The sequence below is a fragment of the Megalobrama amblycephala genome, linkage group LG22, assembly GCF_018812025.1.
Source record: "Megalobrama amblycephala isolate DHTTF-2021 linkage group LG22, ASM1881202v1, whole genome shotgun sequence".
NCBI classification, from domain to species: Eukaryota; Metazoa; Chordata; class Actinopteri; order Cypriniformes; family Xenocyprididae; genus Megalobrama; species Megalobrama amblycephala.
This window is the reverse complement of record NC_063065.1, coordinates 14,082,577-14,100,374: the sequence shown is the minus strand read 5'-3', so window position 1 is coordinate 14,100,374 and position 17,798 is coordinate 14,082,577. Positions and strand designations below refer to the sequence as shown.

At 35.2% G+C, this 17,798-nt stretch overlaps 1 protein-coding gene across 2 annotated transcripts in view; it reads right to left on the bottom strand.

Annotated features, from left to right (window-relative positions):
• tmtopsb (teleost multiple tissue opsin b) overlaps window positions 1–16,282 on the bottom strand; it is a 46,962-nt gene extending 30,680 nt beyond the window's left edge. For both annotated transcript variants that reach the window (XM_048175072.1, XM_048175073.1), the window contains exons 1-2: window positions 14,590–16,282; window positions 4,896–5,224 (exon numbers count right to left, since the gene is read on the bottom strand). In XM_048175072.1, coding sequence (XP_048031029.1) covers window positions 4,896–5,224; window positions 14,590–14,953 — 693 coding nt within the window. In that variant the 5' untranslated portion in view covers window positions 14,954–16,282. The remainder of the gene's footprint in view (window positions 1–4,895; window positions 5,225–14,589) is intronic.
• Between the last annotated feature and the right edge of the window lie 1,516 nt (window positions 16,283–17,798).

Below are 17,798 nucleotides of genomic sequence, written 5' to 3'. Positions count from 1 at the left end.
ATCTTATAATAAATATTGCAATATTCCACATAGAAAAATTGAAATTGTCACTTTTGATTTCATGGTGACTTCAAAGTGATAGTTCACCCAAAAATGAAAAGTACCCCATGATTTACTCACCCCCAAGCCATCCTAGGTGTATATGACTATCTTCTTTCAGACAAAAACAATCTGAGTTATATTAAAAAATATCCTGGCTCTTCCCAGCTTTATAATGGTAGTGAATGGGGTGTGAGATTTTGAAGCCCCAAAAAAGTGCATCCATCCATCATGAAAGTAATCCATACGGCTCAAGGGGGTTAATAAAGGCCTTCTGAAGTGAGGCGAATCCATATTTAAAACTTTATAAACTATAATAACTAGCTTCTGGCAAACGGACGTACATAAGTCTAGTTCCGGTGGAAGAGTAGCTTCTGATGTGATAAATGATAGGAGTATCGTAAGCTAGATGCCTCTCGCAGTTCAAATAAATAGGGCTGGGCAACAAACTCAGCCTCCTCTAATCTTATATCGAAATCCTCTAACATTTCTCTTTAAAAATTCTCATTTAAGACTGTTGTTTTGTTTTTCTAATTCCTATGCACTTCCGTGCTTGTCAACACATCATTTGCACGTCAGAGGTCACTCTTCCACAAATCGATGCATACGGCTGTTTGCCGGAAGCTAGTTATTATATTTTATAAAGTTTTAAATATGGATATTTTTCTTACAAAAACCCATCGCTTCACTTCAGAAGCCTTTTTTAACTCCCTGGAGCCATATGGATTACTTTTATGATGAATGGATGCACTTTTTTTGGGCTTCAAAATTTCATGTCCCCTTCACTACAATCATACAGCTTGGAAGATCCAGGATATTTTTTATATTACTCTGACTGTGTTTGTCTGAAAGAAGTCATACACCTAGAATGGCTTGAGGGTGAGTAAATAAGGGGATAATTTTCATTTTTGGGTGAACTATCCCTTTAAGAGTGTAGCATGTTGCAATGAGAGCCTGAAAGGCAGTTTGTGGTCTTATTGATCGTAAATGTACATGAATCATTATCCAATTGATTTGCTTGTGATGCATGCAATTAAAAAGAGCCTTCAGCTTAATCAAAGAGCCAGTTACTACGTGTAATATAACACGTGGCATTTTTATCACCCCCTTTGAGATTTATCAGAGTGGAGGGGGAATATATCTGACACCTGTCCCCCTAGGACTCCACTGCATCGAGTGGTGGGAGTCACATCTCGAATAAACACACAGGGTGCTAATTGTTTAAAAGACTCAGAGCTTATCAGCATTCTGTGCCTGTGGTTCAATACCATCGGTGAGGAGCTACAATCACTCTTATACATTTGAGACGACACTCTAGTTATCTGATCTCATGCTACAATTGGCCTATAATTGGTTTGCATTAAATGACATCCAAATAAATTGAAGGCAGCGGATTAGAAGAAATGCCTTTGATCAAATTCAATGATTTTATCATCTTCAGGATAAAATTATGCAAATGATTTTGTGTGAGGTGTCATAATTCAGGCTCTTTAAGCATCTGTATGAATTATATATGAAGCGTTATGTAGGCAATAACATTACTAACGGTCTATTTATAGATCTAAATAACCCTCAAAAACTTGAATGGTGGTAGAAAGTTTAATGTCATGCAGAGGTTACTCCAAAACTGCAAATCTTGAGCACTTAAGCACTTAAATCTGGGTTGCTGCAAAGGGACTAATGCAATTGTGAGGAAAAAGTGAGGAAGTGTTCCACAAAATACAGCTTTTTTTTTTTTTTCAGTTGACAAAACTTAGTGTTAGGATGCAGAGCAAAGGAAACATCTGTAGCTGTAATGACAAAAATATTGGTATTAAGACAGAATCAGATGTGGGAGTGGCCTAAACAGGAAGTGGATCAAAACTTTTACATTTTAAATGTTTTGAATGATTTCTCTTATAGTCGCCAAAGCTGCATTTATTGATCAAAAATACAGTAAAACAGTACTATTGTGAAATATTATTACAATAAAAATATGTTTTCTATTTTATTGTATATTAAAATGTAATTTATTCCTGTGATGCAAAGCTGAATTTTCAGCATCATTACTCCAGTTTTCAGTGTCAGAATGATCCTTCGGAAATCATTCTAATATGCCGATTTGTTGCTCAAGAAACATTTATGATTATTATCAATGTTGAAAACAGAGTTAAGCTCTTTTGAAGAAACTGGATTCTTTGATGAATAAGGTTCAAACTAACAGCATTTATTTGAAATAGAAATATTTTGTGACATTATAAATGTCTTTAATGTCACTTTTGATCAATTTAATGTGTCCTTGCCGAATAAAAGTACTTATTTTACTGACTCCAAACGTTTGAATGGTAGTGTAAATGAAAAGCTTAATTTATTCCATTTACAGTTTTACTTGAAGCAAAATGAATGAATATGTAACTATAAATAATTAAATTATTAAAAATTATGTAGTCATATATGTATATATATATATATATATATGTGTGTGTGTGTGTGTGTGTGTTCTCAGACAAGCAAAATAATAGGAGACTGCAAGGTCATAAGCCCCGTGAGGTGCCCATTCTAAAGGTTTGTATTCCTCTCTGCCCTTTTGAGATAGTAACTCATTAATTGGAAATGATTTCTGCTCAGGCTTAAGGAGGAAGCTCCCTTTGTTCCTGCTTCTATCAACACAAACCCAGGCTCAAAGTTATCTGCTTGCACAAGCATGTATCTGTCAGAAAAGCAAAGTATTTTCACCTCTGAGGTTAGATCACACCACTGATGTCTAGCGATAAGTCTTGACCTATATACACTACTGTCATGCAACACATACAGTATAACCGCGGCTTCACGTACAGTTCACCGTGGATGACACTATACGTGAATCTACAGAAGACCTTCAGAGCAAAATGAGATTCAGCAGGGTTTTCGCAGAGCAAAAGAACCTTTATGGAGAAAGTGCTTATGTTAATGCAATGACACAGGCTGGGCGATTTGAGTTGCTGTTGAATGAAGTGAAACGAAAAGGTGACGCTTTCAGTTCTGCATCAATGGCCCATTTTAGACATGGCTGATTTACATAAACATGAATGTTTTAATTTCCGAACTCTCTCTGAACATCACAGTACATTAAATGTGCTGAAACATCTATTCCATACATTGTACTCTATTAAGACGCAGAGATGGAGATTTTTTTTCATTCATTGTTGCTTTGAAAGTAATTCAGTTGCAAATCAAAGCACTTTGTTGTGTCAGTGCATTTGATGTAAGCGGTTGGTGGCTTCTGTTAGCTCAACCACTCAGTGAGGGGCGGGAGGAGGGAAAGGAATTGTGGGAGCGTTTGTTTTGTGTTTACTTCAGAAAATTGGGCCACTCTGGGGAATCGCATAAAAAACTACTTCTCAATTGAAATGTTATTTTCTTTCCATCTCCATGCAAATTCTGACACGGTTTGCTCTGTGCCTGGCGTAATATGGAGCTTAATTTGCATTCAAGACGCTTCACTCAAAACATTGAGAATAATTGTCATTTGTTGCCGATTGCCGGTGTTTATCATCGGACAACACAGGACATATCCTGTCGAGCATTTGAAAGAGAATTAATCTGGCTACCTCTGGTAAATTGGAGCTGATAGAGGAACACAGCCACTGCCGCGAGCTGAAATATTTTAACCGTTTTCAATTTAAACCACACGTTGAGAGGAGTGCTGAGTGGTTTTGTTAATTAATGGTGCAAAAAGGTCATTGTGAAAACTCATAATGATTTATGAATATTATGCTAATTGAAGATAAAGTAAGTCTAGGTAACTGTTTCTCTAGTCTAAGGTTGCAAACATCATTTTCTGTTACAATATTGAGCTGCTATTTGTAACGTAAATGAGTCAACACTCTTAAAAACAAAGGTTCTTTATTGGCCTCAGTAGTTCCATGAAGAACCTTTAATATCCATGGAACCTTTCCATTGCACAAAAGGTTCTTTACAGTGGAAAAAAGATTCTTTAGATGATTAAAATGTTCTTCACTCTAAGACAAAATGGTTCTTTTATTGACTATTCACTGAAAAGTTCTTTGGGGGGCCAAAAATGGTGGTTCTACACTGTAAAAAAGAATTGTTGGTTTAACTTAAAAAAGTAAGTTACCTGGTTGCCTTAAAATTTTGAGTTCATTGAAATTGAGTTAATACAATAAAGGCGATTGTTTTTTTATCTGAACCACAGTTGATTTGATTGACAAAAGAAAAAATGTGATAAATCATGAAAATTATTTTTTACAATGGGCATAACTGGGAAACCCCCCCTTATTGTAACCTTTATTTTTAAGAGTGCCTTTTTCCACACAAAAGCATGGAGCAGATGCCTTGATCTACACGTTTGTTGGAAAGTCTCGAACAGCTGAATTGTTTATCTGCACATGTTGTTTGCATTAAGCAAATGATTAACTAAGGGAATTATTTAAATAATGCAAAAATGCCCTCAACATTTGTGCTGAATGCAATTTGTATGGTGTAATTCCCTATCTTGCAGCCCGGATCTGAGTGCTGAGTTCTGTAGGATGCAGCAGACTACCTTGATCTGGCATAATTTATTACTGTGATTTTCAGCATCATTACTCCAGTCTTCTGTGTAACATAATCCTTCAGAAATCATTCTAATATGCTGATTTGCTGCTCAAGAAACATTTCTTATCTCTTACTTTCATTACTTATGAGAAAAGCACTTAATTCATTAACTAATCAGTTAATGTGATTGAGCCTGGGAAAATTTATTGTGCAACTCAAGAAACACATCCAAGCCAAGTCTCTATACAAATTATGCGGCCTTTAACATTAGGCATAAAGCTTCTTTAAAAAAAATCAATGACCCGTCAGCTGTAGTAGACAGTAATGTTTTAGACACCTACCTGTGTGATAGCCTGAAGGAGTCTGCCATAGCTGTAGACAATCACGATAAAAGGGAGAATAAGGCAGAAGAAAAACAGACAGATAATGTAAGACACATTGTTGGCCGTCCTGGCGGCCCAGTTGACACTGCAGGTGGTGCCGGGACCCTCCGGACCATAGCAGCTCCATCCAAACAGCGGAGGAAGAGTCCAAACCATGGAATAAAACCAGGAGAAGGCAATACCCATAGCCACCTTTCTGTAATTGGTAGAGTCAGCCTGCGTGGCCCCCATCATGGTACAGTAGCGCTCGTAAGAGAGCACCGCCAGGGAGATTAGAGACACAACGCCTGTACAAACAGAGGAGAGATACAGACAACACAACACTCTGTTATGGGTAATAGCTGTGGTCCTGGGTTGCTTACAGGTCCTTTGTGGGTTTGTTTGCTTCAAGTAAAAGGACAAATCTGCAGATTTATGGCATGAACTGCAAATATATGTCAGGCTCAGTGCTGTGGGTTTACATTGCTCAACAGGAAAAAAATGAGAAATTAGACATTGCATCTACACTGTAAAAAATTACTTTTTTAAAACAGATTACTAGAGTACGTTTTACAAGAAAATACTATTTCAGTCTTTTTACTTGAAAATTTAATGTGTAATTAATTGTGGTAATTGCGTTTCTTTTGTAATTATTTGTGAAATTTAAATCATACAATTTTTTTCAGTGTAGCTGTTTTGCATCTGTAGCTTTTTTTCAATAACATCACTTTAACGGTAAGTTAAGTTCCCTTACTCCATAGAGTACCTCAGAGATGTAGGCAAAGCCCAGAAGCGAGTTAGCATTTTAGGACTTTCGGTTCTATCGCCCTAAAGTCAATGGGTTTTTTGAATGGGTTTTTGCTAAATCGCCTGAAATAAGGTCTGTGGTTAACAAAGCCTCTAAATATTTTCACAATCTATGACATAAAACACACCAGTTATAACCCGCTTGTGATTTTTTTAAAACCTTTATTGTGTCTTAAAAATGGTGGTTGCTAACAAGTTGCTAAAAGGGACTACTTCCTTTGGCGGAGACTTTAGACGTCATCATGACAAACAGGACATTTGGACAGCATTTCTCATGAAAAAGTGATTAAGTATTCATACACAGCGCAGATCATAATCAGCGAGCATGTTTTTAAATAAAACTATTTTTTAAATAAAGTTTGAGGAAGCTTGATGGTGGTGACATTGATCTGTGACCATGGTGTGCTGTAGTCCGTTTATAGCCTACTGTTAGCTTTTTATATCGGACAGCTTCAAAATGTATAAATGTTGTGTTAACTTGTAAAGATTATCTTGTTAGACACAAAGCTTATTTTTTTGCGAAAATGCATAGGCTTTTGATCGAGGGAACCCGTGCACCGCTAACCTGTATAGAGGTACTCTATACAGTGAAAAACTTTAATAGATCTTATGGGATATTTTACAGTAAAATACTGTTAAATGTACAGCTTTTGGAAGTGAAAAAAGTGACACTTTACATTTTGTTTCTTCTTATTTTTTTTCTTATCAGTTATGAACATTCAGGTTTCATGCTAAATCTTATGTTGTGAAATAAAGTTTGTTGAATTATATTAGTGTTGTGTGTTACCATCAATGCTGGGTTAAGTTACTTTTAAAAGTAGGCCTAATGCATTACAATATTGCATTACTCCCCAAAAAAAAGTAATTGTGTTAGTTACATTTTATGAAAAGTAATGTGTTACATTACTTTTTGCGTCAAGCTACTTTTTCTTGCATGGGATGGGCTTGCCTGTTTGTTTGTAAGGCCCTTTCACACCAAAAGTGAAATTAATTAGCCTCAGGCTGAAGGAAATGCCTATTTACGCCTGTACAGTAGAGGGCGCAGCTCAAACAAACCTTTCAGCTGTGCTGCCATTCTGGATTAAAGGTGCCCTAGAATTAAAAATTGAATTTATCTTGGCATAGTTGAATAACAAGAGTTCAGTACATGGAAATGACATACAGTGAGTCTCAAACACCGTTGTTTTCTCCTTCTTATATAAATCTCATTTGTTTAAAAGACCTCCGAAGAACAGGCGAATCTCAACATAACACCGACTGTTACGTAACAGTCGGGATCATTAATATGTACGCCCCCAATATTTGCATATGCCAGCCCATGTTCAAGGCATTACACAAGGGCAGAACGTCTGGATCTGTGCACAGCAGAATCATCAGACTAGGTAAGCAAGCAAGAACAATAGCGAAAAATGGCAGATGGAGCGATAATAACTGACATGATCCATGATATCATGATATTTTTAGTGATATTTGTAAATTGTCTTTCTAAATGTTTCATTAGCATGTTGCTAATGTACTGTTAAATGTGGTTAAAGTTACCATCGTTTATTACTATATTCACGGAGACAAGACTGTCGTTATTTTCATTTTTTAAACACTTGCAGTCTATATAATTCATAAACAACTTCATTCTTTATAAATCTCTCCAACAGTGTGTATTGTTAGCTTTAGCCACAGAGCACTATCAAACTCATTCAGAATCAAATGTAAACATCCAAATAAATACCATACTTACGCGATTAGACATGTTGCATGACGAACACTTTGTAAAGATCCATTTTGAGGGTTATATTAGCTGTGTGAACTTTGTTTATGCTGGTTAAGGCAAGCGCGAGCTCCGGGGGAGGGGAGCATTAGATTTAAAGGGGCCGCGCAGCCTGAATCGGCGCATATTTAATGATGCCCCAAAATAGGCAATTAAAAAAATGAATAAAAAAAAAAATCTATGGGGTATTTTGAGCTGAAACTTCACAGACACATTCAGGGGACACCTTAGACTTATATTACATCTTTTAAAAAGATGTTCTACGGCACCTTTAAAAAAAGAATAGGATACAGGAGAAGGAAGTTCAACACTCTTATTTCTAAATCTAATATAAAGCTGTCAGACAATAAATGTGAAAAAGTAACTTGCATTACTTATTTGATAAATAAAGATATTTTGTTGTAAATTTTCAAGTAAAGCTTTACTTGAAAAAAGTAATATGATTACATAACTCAAGTTACTTGTAATGAGTTACCAACAACACTGTTTACCATGATGGTGTTTTGTACACCTTATACAGTATTAGTATTTACCTCAGCTTATGGAAAAGTTACTTGCAATGAACTTTGATTGGCTTTTCCTTTACTACCTGTGCTTTTAAGGTGGTTTTCAGTTTATCTCAAAGATACAAAAAACAACAGATTTTCTACTACAAAGTGTTCTTCATCTTATCGAGTTCCTCTTCAGAAAACCTGCTTTAGTGTTTTTTTTTGTTAGAGGAAGCTAATTGGTGATTTACAGTCTTATAAGAACTGAACTAGGCAAACATCCTTATCAGTGCACTACACAATACACATGCAGACAGCTTATGGTGCATCTGGCAAGGGGCACTTGTGTTTCATTGTGCACTCCTCCTTTGTCGTTGTACAGTAAGTGTACTGTCATTTGTGCTGGCAAAACCAAAAAAACTCAGGGGAATATTAAAATATCTCACCTGAAACTGAAGGCAGCTATCATGTCAGGTGTTCAGACCCATTTGAGATGTTTCTAACTGCAAGTTCTCTTGGTAAGGCACAAGGGAGTGTATATTATTACAATCAAGCCAAATGTATTGCGAAATAGTGCCAAGTAAGGGTGTCAAATGTGCCAGGACATTGATACCAAGTTGAAACTGCAATAAACAATAACAAAACACGGTTGCACTTTATTTTAAGTACATGCACTTATTTGTACTTACAATGTACTTACCTAAGAAAGTACTGGGTAATATAAGGTAACTGCATGGGTTAAGGTCAGGTTTAGGGGAAGGTTCAGGGCTAGTACCTAGTTATTACCCAGTTATTGTAATTACTATAAGAAGTACATATGTACATGGGGAACAGGACTGTAAAATAAAGCGCTACCTAATTAGTATAGAGTACAGACTCAATTCAGTTCATGATTTCTGAACTCTAGAAACTAATTTGTAGCAAACAAATACAGGACTATAATAACAACGTGTTAGGCTAGATGTGTTTCAAGTTGCAACTCTACCATATTTATTATTTAAATGTGTGGACACATTAGGCTTAATTGAGCAAAGAAATTAGGACTGCAGATCAGAGTTCAGCAAACTTTGTTACTGAAAGACAAAATTTCTCCACATGTGCTTGTGTTTCCGGTCTCTTGCGGAAATCTCCCAAAATCCTGCCATCTTAACCATAAGAAATCTTCTTAGACCTTCACCCAAAAATTATTCAAAGAGATTATAAGCTTGAATATTTAAACTATAAGCCTGAAAAAGAATATCTCAAGAACATTTTGAATGTTAATAGTCATATTCCCCTGCCTGATATGTGTGCGTGTATAAAACCTTCATCGTGTAACATCTGGATGAAGCTATGTCTTCATGAGCCTGACAATGTGATTGCTGTAATGATGATTCAAAGATAAAATTTCTTACAAGTATTAGCATTGTTAGCACTTTTATCAGTGTAATTTATTCAAGGGAGGTAATAATCTGTGAAACAAGTGTATAGTCCACTGCTTACAGTTAACATCATTATGGCATTAGACATTGTGAACGAGTAAAGAATCAACTTATGGTGGCTCCTGATGAAAGCTAATCAGGAAAGCGAGTAATGAGCCTTTTCAAAGCAATGAGAGGCATTTGTCATCAGGCTTTCAAGGAGTGGAACTGATTACAGAGCTTTTCTCCATTAAAGCACACTTAGTTCTCTCATAAGTGTAGTTTTATCAAACCGATGCAGATTCATTCTGCTTTGTTTAGCCGAGGTCCCTGACCGGTCACTGAGGCACTGACAATTACAATGAAAGGTTAGGTTGTACTTATAGAGTTTATAAGAACTGATGTAAGAAAAAAAAAAATGTTGTCATATAACACAGACCAATTTGATCTTAAAGGATTAATTCACTTTCAAATTAAAATTTCCTGAAAATTTACTCACCCCCATGTCATCCAAGATGTTCATGTCTTTCTTTCTTCAGTCGAAAATAAATGAAGGTTTTTGATGAAAACATTCCAGGATTTTTCTCCATATAGTGGACTTCAATGGGCCCAAAGGTCAGAATTATAGTTTACAGTGATCCCAGACTACACTGTAAAAAATGACTGTGATTTTAACAGTAAAAGACTGTAAAAATGCTGCGGTGAAAAACTGTCAATTGGTTTACAGAAAGTTTCCGTACTATATACGGTGAATAACTGTAATAGATCTAACGGTACATTTAAAGGTCCCGTTCTTCGTGATCCCATGTTTAAACTTTAGTTAGTGTGTAATGTTGTTGTTAGAGTATAAATAAAATCTGTAAAATTTTAAAGCTCAAAGTTCAATGCCAAGCGAGATATTTTATTTAACAGAAGTCGCCTACATCGAACGGCCAGTTTGGACTACATCCCTCTACTTCCTTCTTTAATGACGTCACTAAAACAGTTTTTTGACTAACCTCCGCCCACAGGAATACACAAGAGTTGCGTTTGTAGAGTGTGTTTGTCGCCATGTCGTCGAAACGCTGTTATTTTCATCCCGCAGTCCAATCACCGGGTCTGATTCCGGCTCAAATTGATAGGGTAAAATTAAAGACATGTTTACAATAACACTGAGCGCGTGCATCTCCACGTTATGGTAAGAGGCGTGACCTTTCCGGGCACGGTGCGCTCAGAGCTGTCGAATCACAACACAGGAACCGCTGGCACAATCAGAACTCGTTACGTATTTCTGAAGGAGGGACTTCATAGAACAAGGAAGTCATCAGCCCGTTTTTATGACAGTGGAAACAGCGGTATACAGATAAGTAAATTATGTGAAAAATACTGTGTTTTTTTACACGCGAAACATGAACACTTGTTATATTGCACACTATAAACACAATCAAAGCTTCAAAAAACCACAAAAACGGGACCTTTAATGTAATTTTACGGTAAAATACCATTAAATTCACAGTTTTTGGAAGTGAAAAATAATTAATTGTAAAATTTACAGTGAAAAAACGTAAATTGACATTCCCACAATTCCCTGCGTGACACTTCACATTTGATATATTTTCGTTGAAATAACTCTGTTTCTTCTTAGTTTTTCTCGTTTTTTTTCTAATCAGTTATGTACATTAGGGTTTTATGTTAAATCTAATGTTGTTAAATTAATGTTTATTGCATTTTTAAAATTTCATGCATGTTACCATGATGGTGTTTAGTGTGTGTGTGAATGACACTGTGTGCACCTTCTATATGTTAGTGTTGTCCTTCTCAGCTTGTGATGAACTTTGATTCATCATGTGACTCTTATCACCACTGTGTTTGGTGACTGTCAGTATATTATAAAGGTACAAAACAGATATTAGTACTTCATTAGCTTGGTAAATTAACATTATATCAGCTAATTAAATACGTTATTTTACCGTAAATTTAACAGATTTTTCTTTACGTTGCTACTGTATTTTTTACGGTAAAGTTCTGGCAACCACAGCTGCTGGTTTTTTACCGTAAATTTTACTGGGATTTTTTTTACAGTGTAGAAATAAGGGTCTTATCTAGAGAAACCATTTAAAAATAAAAAATTATATACATTTTAACCATAAATGCTCATCTTGAACTAGCTCTCTTCTTCTTCTTCTCTATTTGATTTCCAGCAGTGTAGACACTGCTAAGTGTATTACTGCCCTCCTCAGGTCAAACTTTGAACTAAATTGTCATATACAATATGCTAGTGCAAGTTGGAATTCTAATAGAGAAGAAGAGAGCTAGTTCAAGATGAGCATGTATTGTTTATTATTTTATTTTATTTTCGACTGAAGAAAGAAAGACATGAACATCTTAGATGACATGGGGGTGAGTAAATTATCAGGAAATTTTCATTTGAAAGTGAACTAATCCTTTAAGGGCTACTGGCACCAGAAAAGTGACACCTGTTAATTAACAACAAAAGAGCTATTCTACTGGAAACAGCCTGTGTTATGGGTCAAGCATAGGACAGCATGCATCTCTTTTTCATGAATACAGCTCTCCACACCTTCAGGTCAAGTGCTAAACCCCAATCAGGAGATGAATACACCTCTGCCCTGGTGTGCTTATTAACGTCTTTCCAATTATGGAGACTAATGGGTCTTTTCAACAGTACATTGTAAAAGTGTTTTCATCATCTTTGTTTCCAATAATTTGTCATTTCCAGTTATGTAATGAGTTTTCAACTCATTTAATAGTTCCAACTTCATTTTCTTCATCAGTAAATAAATTAACAGTGGTTTGGTTTAAAATTTGCAGTGAACTTATTACTGTGGGTTGGCAAGTTTTCAATTTTAGTGGGTTGGATTTTTCGAGCATTTCTTTTTGGTTTAGACTCTTTTCTTGTTTACATCCCTACAAAAATGTACTATGCGCCACCACGTTATGGTATCAGATGGTAATACTTTCATGGAACAGCACTTCAGTGTATTGCAAAGAATATTACAGTATTAATGTGGTACATTTCCAGAAACCTGGTATGGGACATTCTGAACTTATTATGAGAAACACTTATCGTGGCTTAAAACAGTGGTATTACCAGGCCAAACTCAGTAAACACCATAGTAATAAAGCATACTATTCACAGAAAAGCAGATGAGCTAAGAATATGAACGCAAAGTGTTTAATTACACGTTAATCGTTTTCCTCCCATAGAAAACTGTTATAAAGAAAACGCTTAACGTTGAAATGTGACACACTTAAAATAAACTCATTGCGTTCGGGCTCATCTGCTTTTCTGTAGTATGCTATAGTTGTAGTTTTTACCGAGTTTGGTCTTTTAATATCACTGTCTATATGTTTTGTCACATGTTTTCACATTAACGGTTTTAGAATGTCCTCTTGGTAACCTATAGTAGGGGTGAGGTCAGCTAAAATGGGCCACGTTTTGGTAAATGACTTATAATACAAATAATAATGACTTATTATATCAAATAAGCTATGCATGAGATCTAATTATATTTTTACAAATTAGCATGGGTTTCTTAAATATATATTTTATAAAATGTGAAAAAGTATAATTGTTTTAAAATTATGAGAGTATCAGCAGGTCCCTTCTTGAGCCACAGCATAACATTCAGGTAAAATGGGCCAATATAAAAAAATGAGATCAACACAGGTAATTTTGGCTGAAATCATTTTATTTTTAACAGTAAACTAACAATATTGTCTTTAGTGTGCCATAGCAACAACACTATAAATTTATTTCATTAAATAGAAAGTTGAATGAATATATTTCATTAAAAAATGCAATTAAAAATGAACTGATCATGTTGTACAGGTGTGTGTTTCTGTGCATTGATGCCAAACAATGTTCATAAACATTTACTTTGTTGGTAAGCTTACTTATAATTGATTTAGTACCCTTATTAGTGATGAATGAAATGTACTATGTCAGGCTCACTTTCCTTACAATTTCTCTGACAAGCTTCATGTAATACTCTGCCCTGGCCCCCTTAAAAAAAACTCAGACCAGTCAAAACTATTGTTACATGTCAACAAGTGTTGAAGCAACAATACAAGATCAGTTATTGTGATTGGCTGTAATAATTTAAAGAGATATGACTCTTCAACCTCATTTGGCCCATTTTACCTGACAGCCCATCTGATAGCTACACTTTTTTTGTGTGTTAGTGCAATAGGTGCACAACATATGTTCCATAAAGTGAGGAGTTTTATCTGTCAACAAGAATTCATCCTTTTAAACTGATTGCCATCTATGGGCAGAGGGGAGTTACATCCTGCTTTCCTGTTATGTGTAAACATATATGTTGGATTAAGCAGCTATGATATGTTTACATAAAAGCTGCATTCATTTTTGGATTCTATGCGGTAAAGAAAAAAAAAAATCTAGAAACTACACCAAAACATAAAAAAATTTAAGGACAGAATCCCAAAAAATGTAAAATGTTGAACATTTTTTTTTTTTTTTTTTACAAAGAATATGTCGATGTCAATATGACGACAAAACCAGACCAAACAACGTTGGTGGGACGTTCGTTGTATTACATAGTGCAATAAGCTTTCCAACTTTAATGGCAAATCTCTCTGTACCAACAACGGGCATTTTACCAAAACTGCAAATATTTCACTTAAATAAATTACAATTTTTCATATTATTGCAACTTCTGGAATGGAGAGGACTTCTTGAGTACGCGCAGCGGCATCTCCCTGGTGAAAAAAAATTAAACTACTACAGCAGCGCGAGCACGAGTCTGACAGGAGGCGAGTGAGACGACGGTTTACCTCACAAAAAATTATATCAATAATTTCTATAAAACTATGTAAAAGCACGATAGCTTTTCTTATAACATTTAAGTGTATGGTTTACCTAAAGGTAAGGAGGTTGTTTTGTTTTTTTGTTGTTGTTTTTTTTAAAGAAAATACGACTGTAGCGCTGCTATAGGCAGCAAATGTCGAGGGAACATACTCTAAAACATTCCTGCAACGTTGTGAACATACGCATTTACAACGTTAAAGCATCTGTCGTATGAAATATCTAATACACGAACGTTATCATAACACTTTCACGATTAACAAAGCGTTTTACAATGTAGCTGGGCTTGCAAGGTGTGATTGAAAAGTAGCCTACCAAACTATGGCAACTGCATGCGAATCCTACTTTAATCGTTTATTGACAACGCAGTAACATACAGACTCACCCAGGCATGAATTGATGAAGCCATACCACACGCATCCCGCGTGTCCGATGAGCCACCGTCCCTGCGTACTGGCGGCAAAGCTGAACGGAGTGCCGAGGACGCACACCAGCAGATCACTGACTGCGATGCTCACCAGAAGACAGTTCATGGGCGAGCGCAGCACTTTGTAGCGACAGAACAGAATGAGAACGAGCGTGTTGTTGAGAAACCCGAAAGTTCCGATGAATCCAAGGCACACCGCGACCACCAAGTGTCCCGTCGGGCTCAGACTGTGTTCTGAGCGATTCTCATCCAAATGCGCGCTGGTCCCGTCACCTCCTCCAGCGCACCACGCGCAACTCCGACTCATGTTGGACTCAATCATTGCACCATTAATTATGGCTTATGTAAAGGATTTAATCAGTTTTGTTTTGAAAAGAAAGTCTGTGCTTTGTAAAGTCGGTGGAGGGTTTTCTAACCCATTATTTCAGTGGGACTGGAGTTCACCAAACGCTAAATGCAGAAGTACATTATTGCCACACAGAGAGAGGTTTCAAGATGTGGTCAAGCCAATTATGCCCCTCCTTGGGATGAATGGGAGTTTTTATTACCCCCCGCCTAGCTGACGTCTACATCTCAAGCCATCGATTTTTTGCCAATATGCCATTCTTTCCTCTTTCTTTTTTCACCCTTAAAGCCATTCCTCATTTTTTCACCAAATGCAGTTAAGCTAATTATACCTTTGAGGGTCAAATATCTATTTAACCCTTAAAGGTATATAATTAGCTTCATTGTATTTTGGTGAAAACAATGCAATTAAGTGCTTTTTACCTTAATTGCTTTTGACTGTGTCGATTCTAGTATGTATATAGACCTAGGTCTATATGCCTATAGGCATACTGGAATCTACACAGTAAAAAGTAAACATGTGGAAAGGTATTTATACTTGATTTAACCATGAAGTACTTAAAACCAGCCACATGAACCAGCCACGTTGTTTTTACACTGTACTAGGCTATGCAACATGGAAACTCGCTTTATAAAGCAGGTGCACTAATTACCAGATAAGCACAATACACTAGATTCATGAGCAAATTCCTGCAGTTTTATGTTTTTTTATTATTATTTTAAAATGGTTGTGTAACTACAGTTTACATCAAAACAGAAAACTTACACTTGTATTATATTTTTCCACTAATTTTTACTGTTTTTGTTGAACTAATCAGAGAAAATAATGAATGCTTTCACATATGCATCCTACACAAATGAACTCTTGCAATAAGTTTAGACAATAAATAATGAATATGCTCATAATATCTGTCATTTTCTTAGCAATGATACTAATTAATCATATGAAATTTTGCTAATCAAAGATGTTCTCAAAATCAGTGCTGGGGGTGACGCTTTACAAGTAACGTAAATTTTGTAATCAGATTACAAATAACTAAAGTAATGCAACATTTAAATTTACAACAAAATTTCGGAGTTGCTTTTTCAAACAAGTAATGCAAGTTTATTAAATACAACTTTATTAACACATTTACTTTATGCATTTAATCTCACTTTATTAACCTATGTCTTTACTACTGACCTTCGATAATCCAATTCAACCATATCAATAAGGAAAAATAAATTTAGTTAAACATCACATTTGTCATCTACAGACGTGAATTTGTATTTTTTTTTTTTCAGTCTTATTCATTTCTACGGAAGAGGATTAGGGCCAAGCAATAATAAAAAAATAAAACCATCTTGAGATTAAAGTTGTTAAATTTCGAGAACAAATTCGTTAAATTTAACGACTTTTTTCTTGTAATTTAATGACTTTATTCTCATAATTTAATGACTTTATTCTCAACATTTTATCTCGACTTTTTTCTCGAAATTTAATGAAATTTTTCTCATAATTTAACGAATTTGTTCTCGTAATTTAACGACTTTTTTCTCGTAATTTAATGACTTTATTCTCAACATTTTATCTCGACTTTTTTCTCGAAATTTAACACGTTTTTTCTTGTAATTTAACGAGTTTATTCTCAACATTTTATCTCAACTTTTTTCTCGAAATCTAACAACTTTAATCTCGAGATGGTTTTATTTTTTTATTATTGCTTGGCCCCAATCCTCTTCCGTACATTTCACTTTTGGTGTGAAAGTTATTAAAAAAACAAGCAAGCCCAGTGAGAATAAGTAATGCAAAAGTAATGTAACATACTTTCCATAAAAAGTAACTAAGTACCACAATTAGTTACTTTTTAGGAAGTAACGTAATATTGTAATGCATTACTTTTAAAAGTAACTTCCCCAACACTGATAGTCTGAAGAAACTGAAGTTATTCTTTACTCAAAATAGCTATACTACTTCAACTTTAACAGAACCTTCACTGAACTTTTTACCCATTTGTTGCTGTTCCTTTTCACAATAATTACAAAAGTTTTTATTGTTAAATAACAATTATATTACATTAATTATATTATAATTAAAGCAGTTAAGAGAGATTTTAATTCTACTCCAAAATAAACTCTAAAAAGTGCTCTGTGGAAACTCAGAGAAAAATACATTTGTTGATGAAAGGAAACTGTTTTAATATAATAAAATCTTTTACTACTTGTAAACACTTAAATCAGTTATCATTAAGATTGTAACATCTTCTTATCAGACTGTTTTTCTAAGTAGCACCAAATCAGCTACAACATATATTAAGTTATTCATAATTAACTATAAAAGAACAATCTTTTAAAAATGCGAGCAAAATAAGATGCGTTCAGTGGGGATTAGAGAACAGATTTTGTGCTCAATAAAACTTCACTGAGGGGTCAGGAAAAGCAATTTTCTCTCCTTGCTTATTCATCTTTTTCCACAAGGGGCGTCAGAGAATTTCTCCGCAATCAATTCTATTGATGGAATTTCATTGTATTTTGTACCACTTATGAGGTCCAAATCTATCAGGGATTTTTTCAAAAAAAGTCAAAGAACATCTAAGTGGACTGTGGAAGTACATTCTCTGTATCTGGCTTTAATGCCATTTGACGCAACATAAACCCATTTGAAGCTCTAAATTGAATCTTAAAAAAATATTTGAGCAAAGTCAGGTTTCTTGGCATCATTAAATTCCACATCTCTAGCTCCTCTGGTGGAAGATAAAAAAAATTGATTAAGAGAAATGTTCAGGGCTCAAAAATGCCTCATGCGTCACACAGAGCTTTCCCACTGCTTTTCCTTTTTGTAG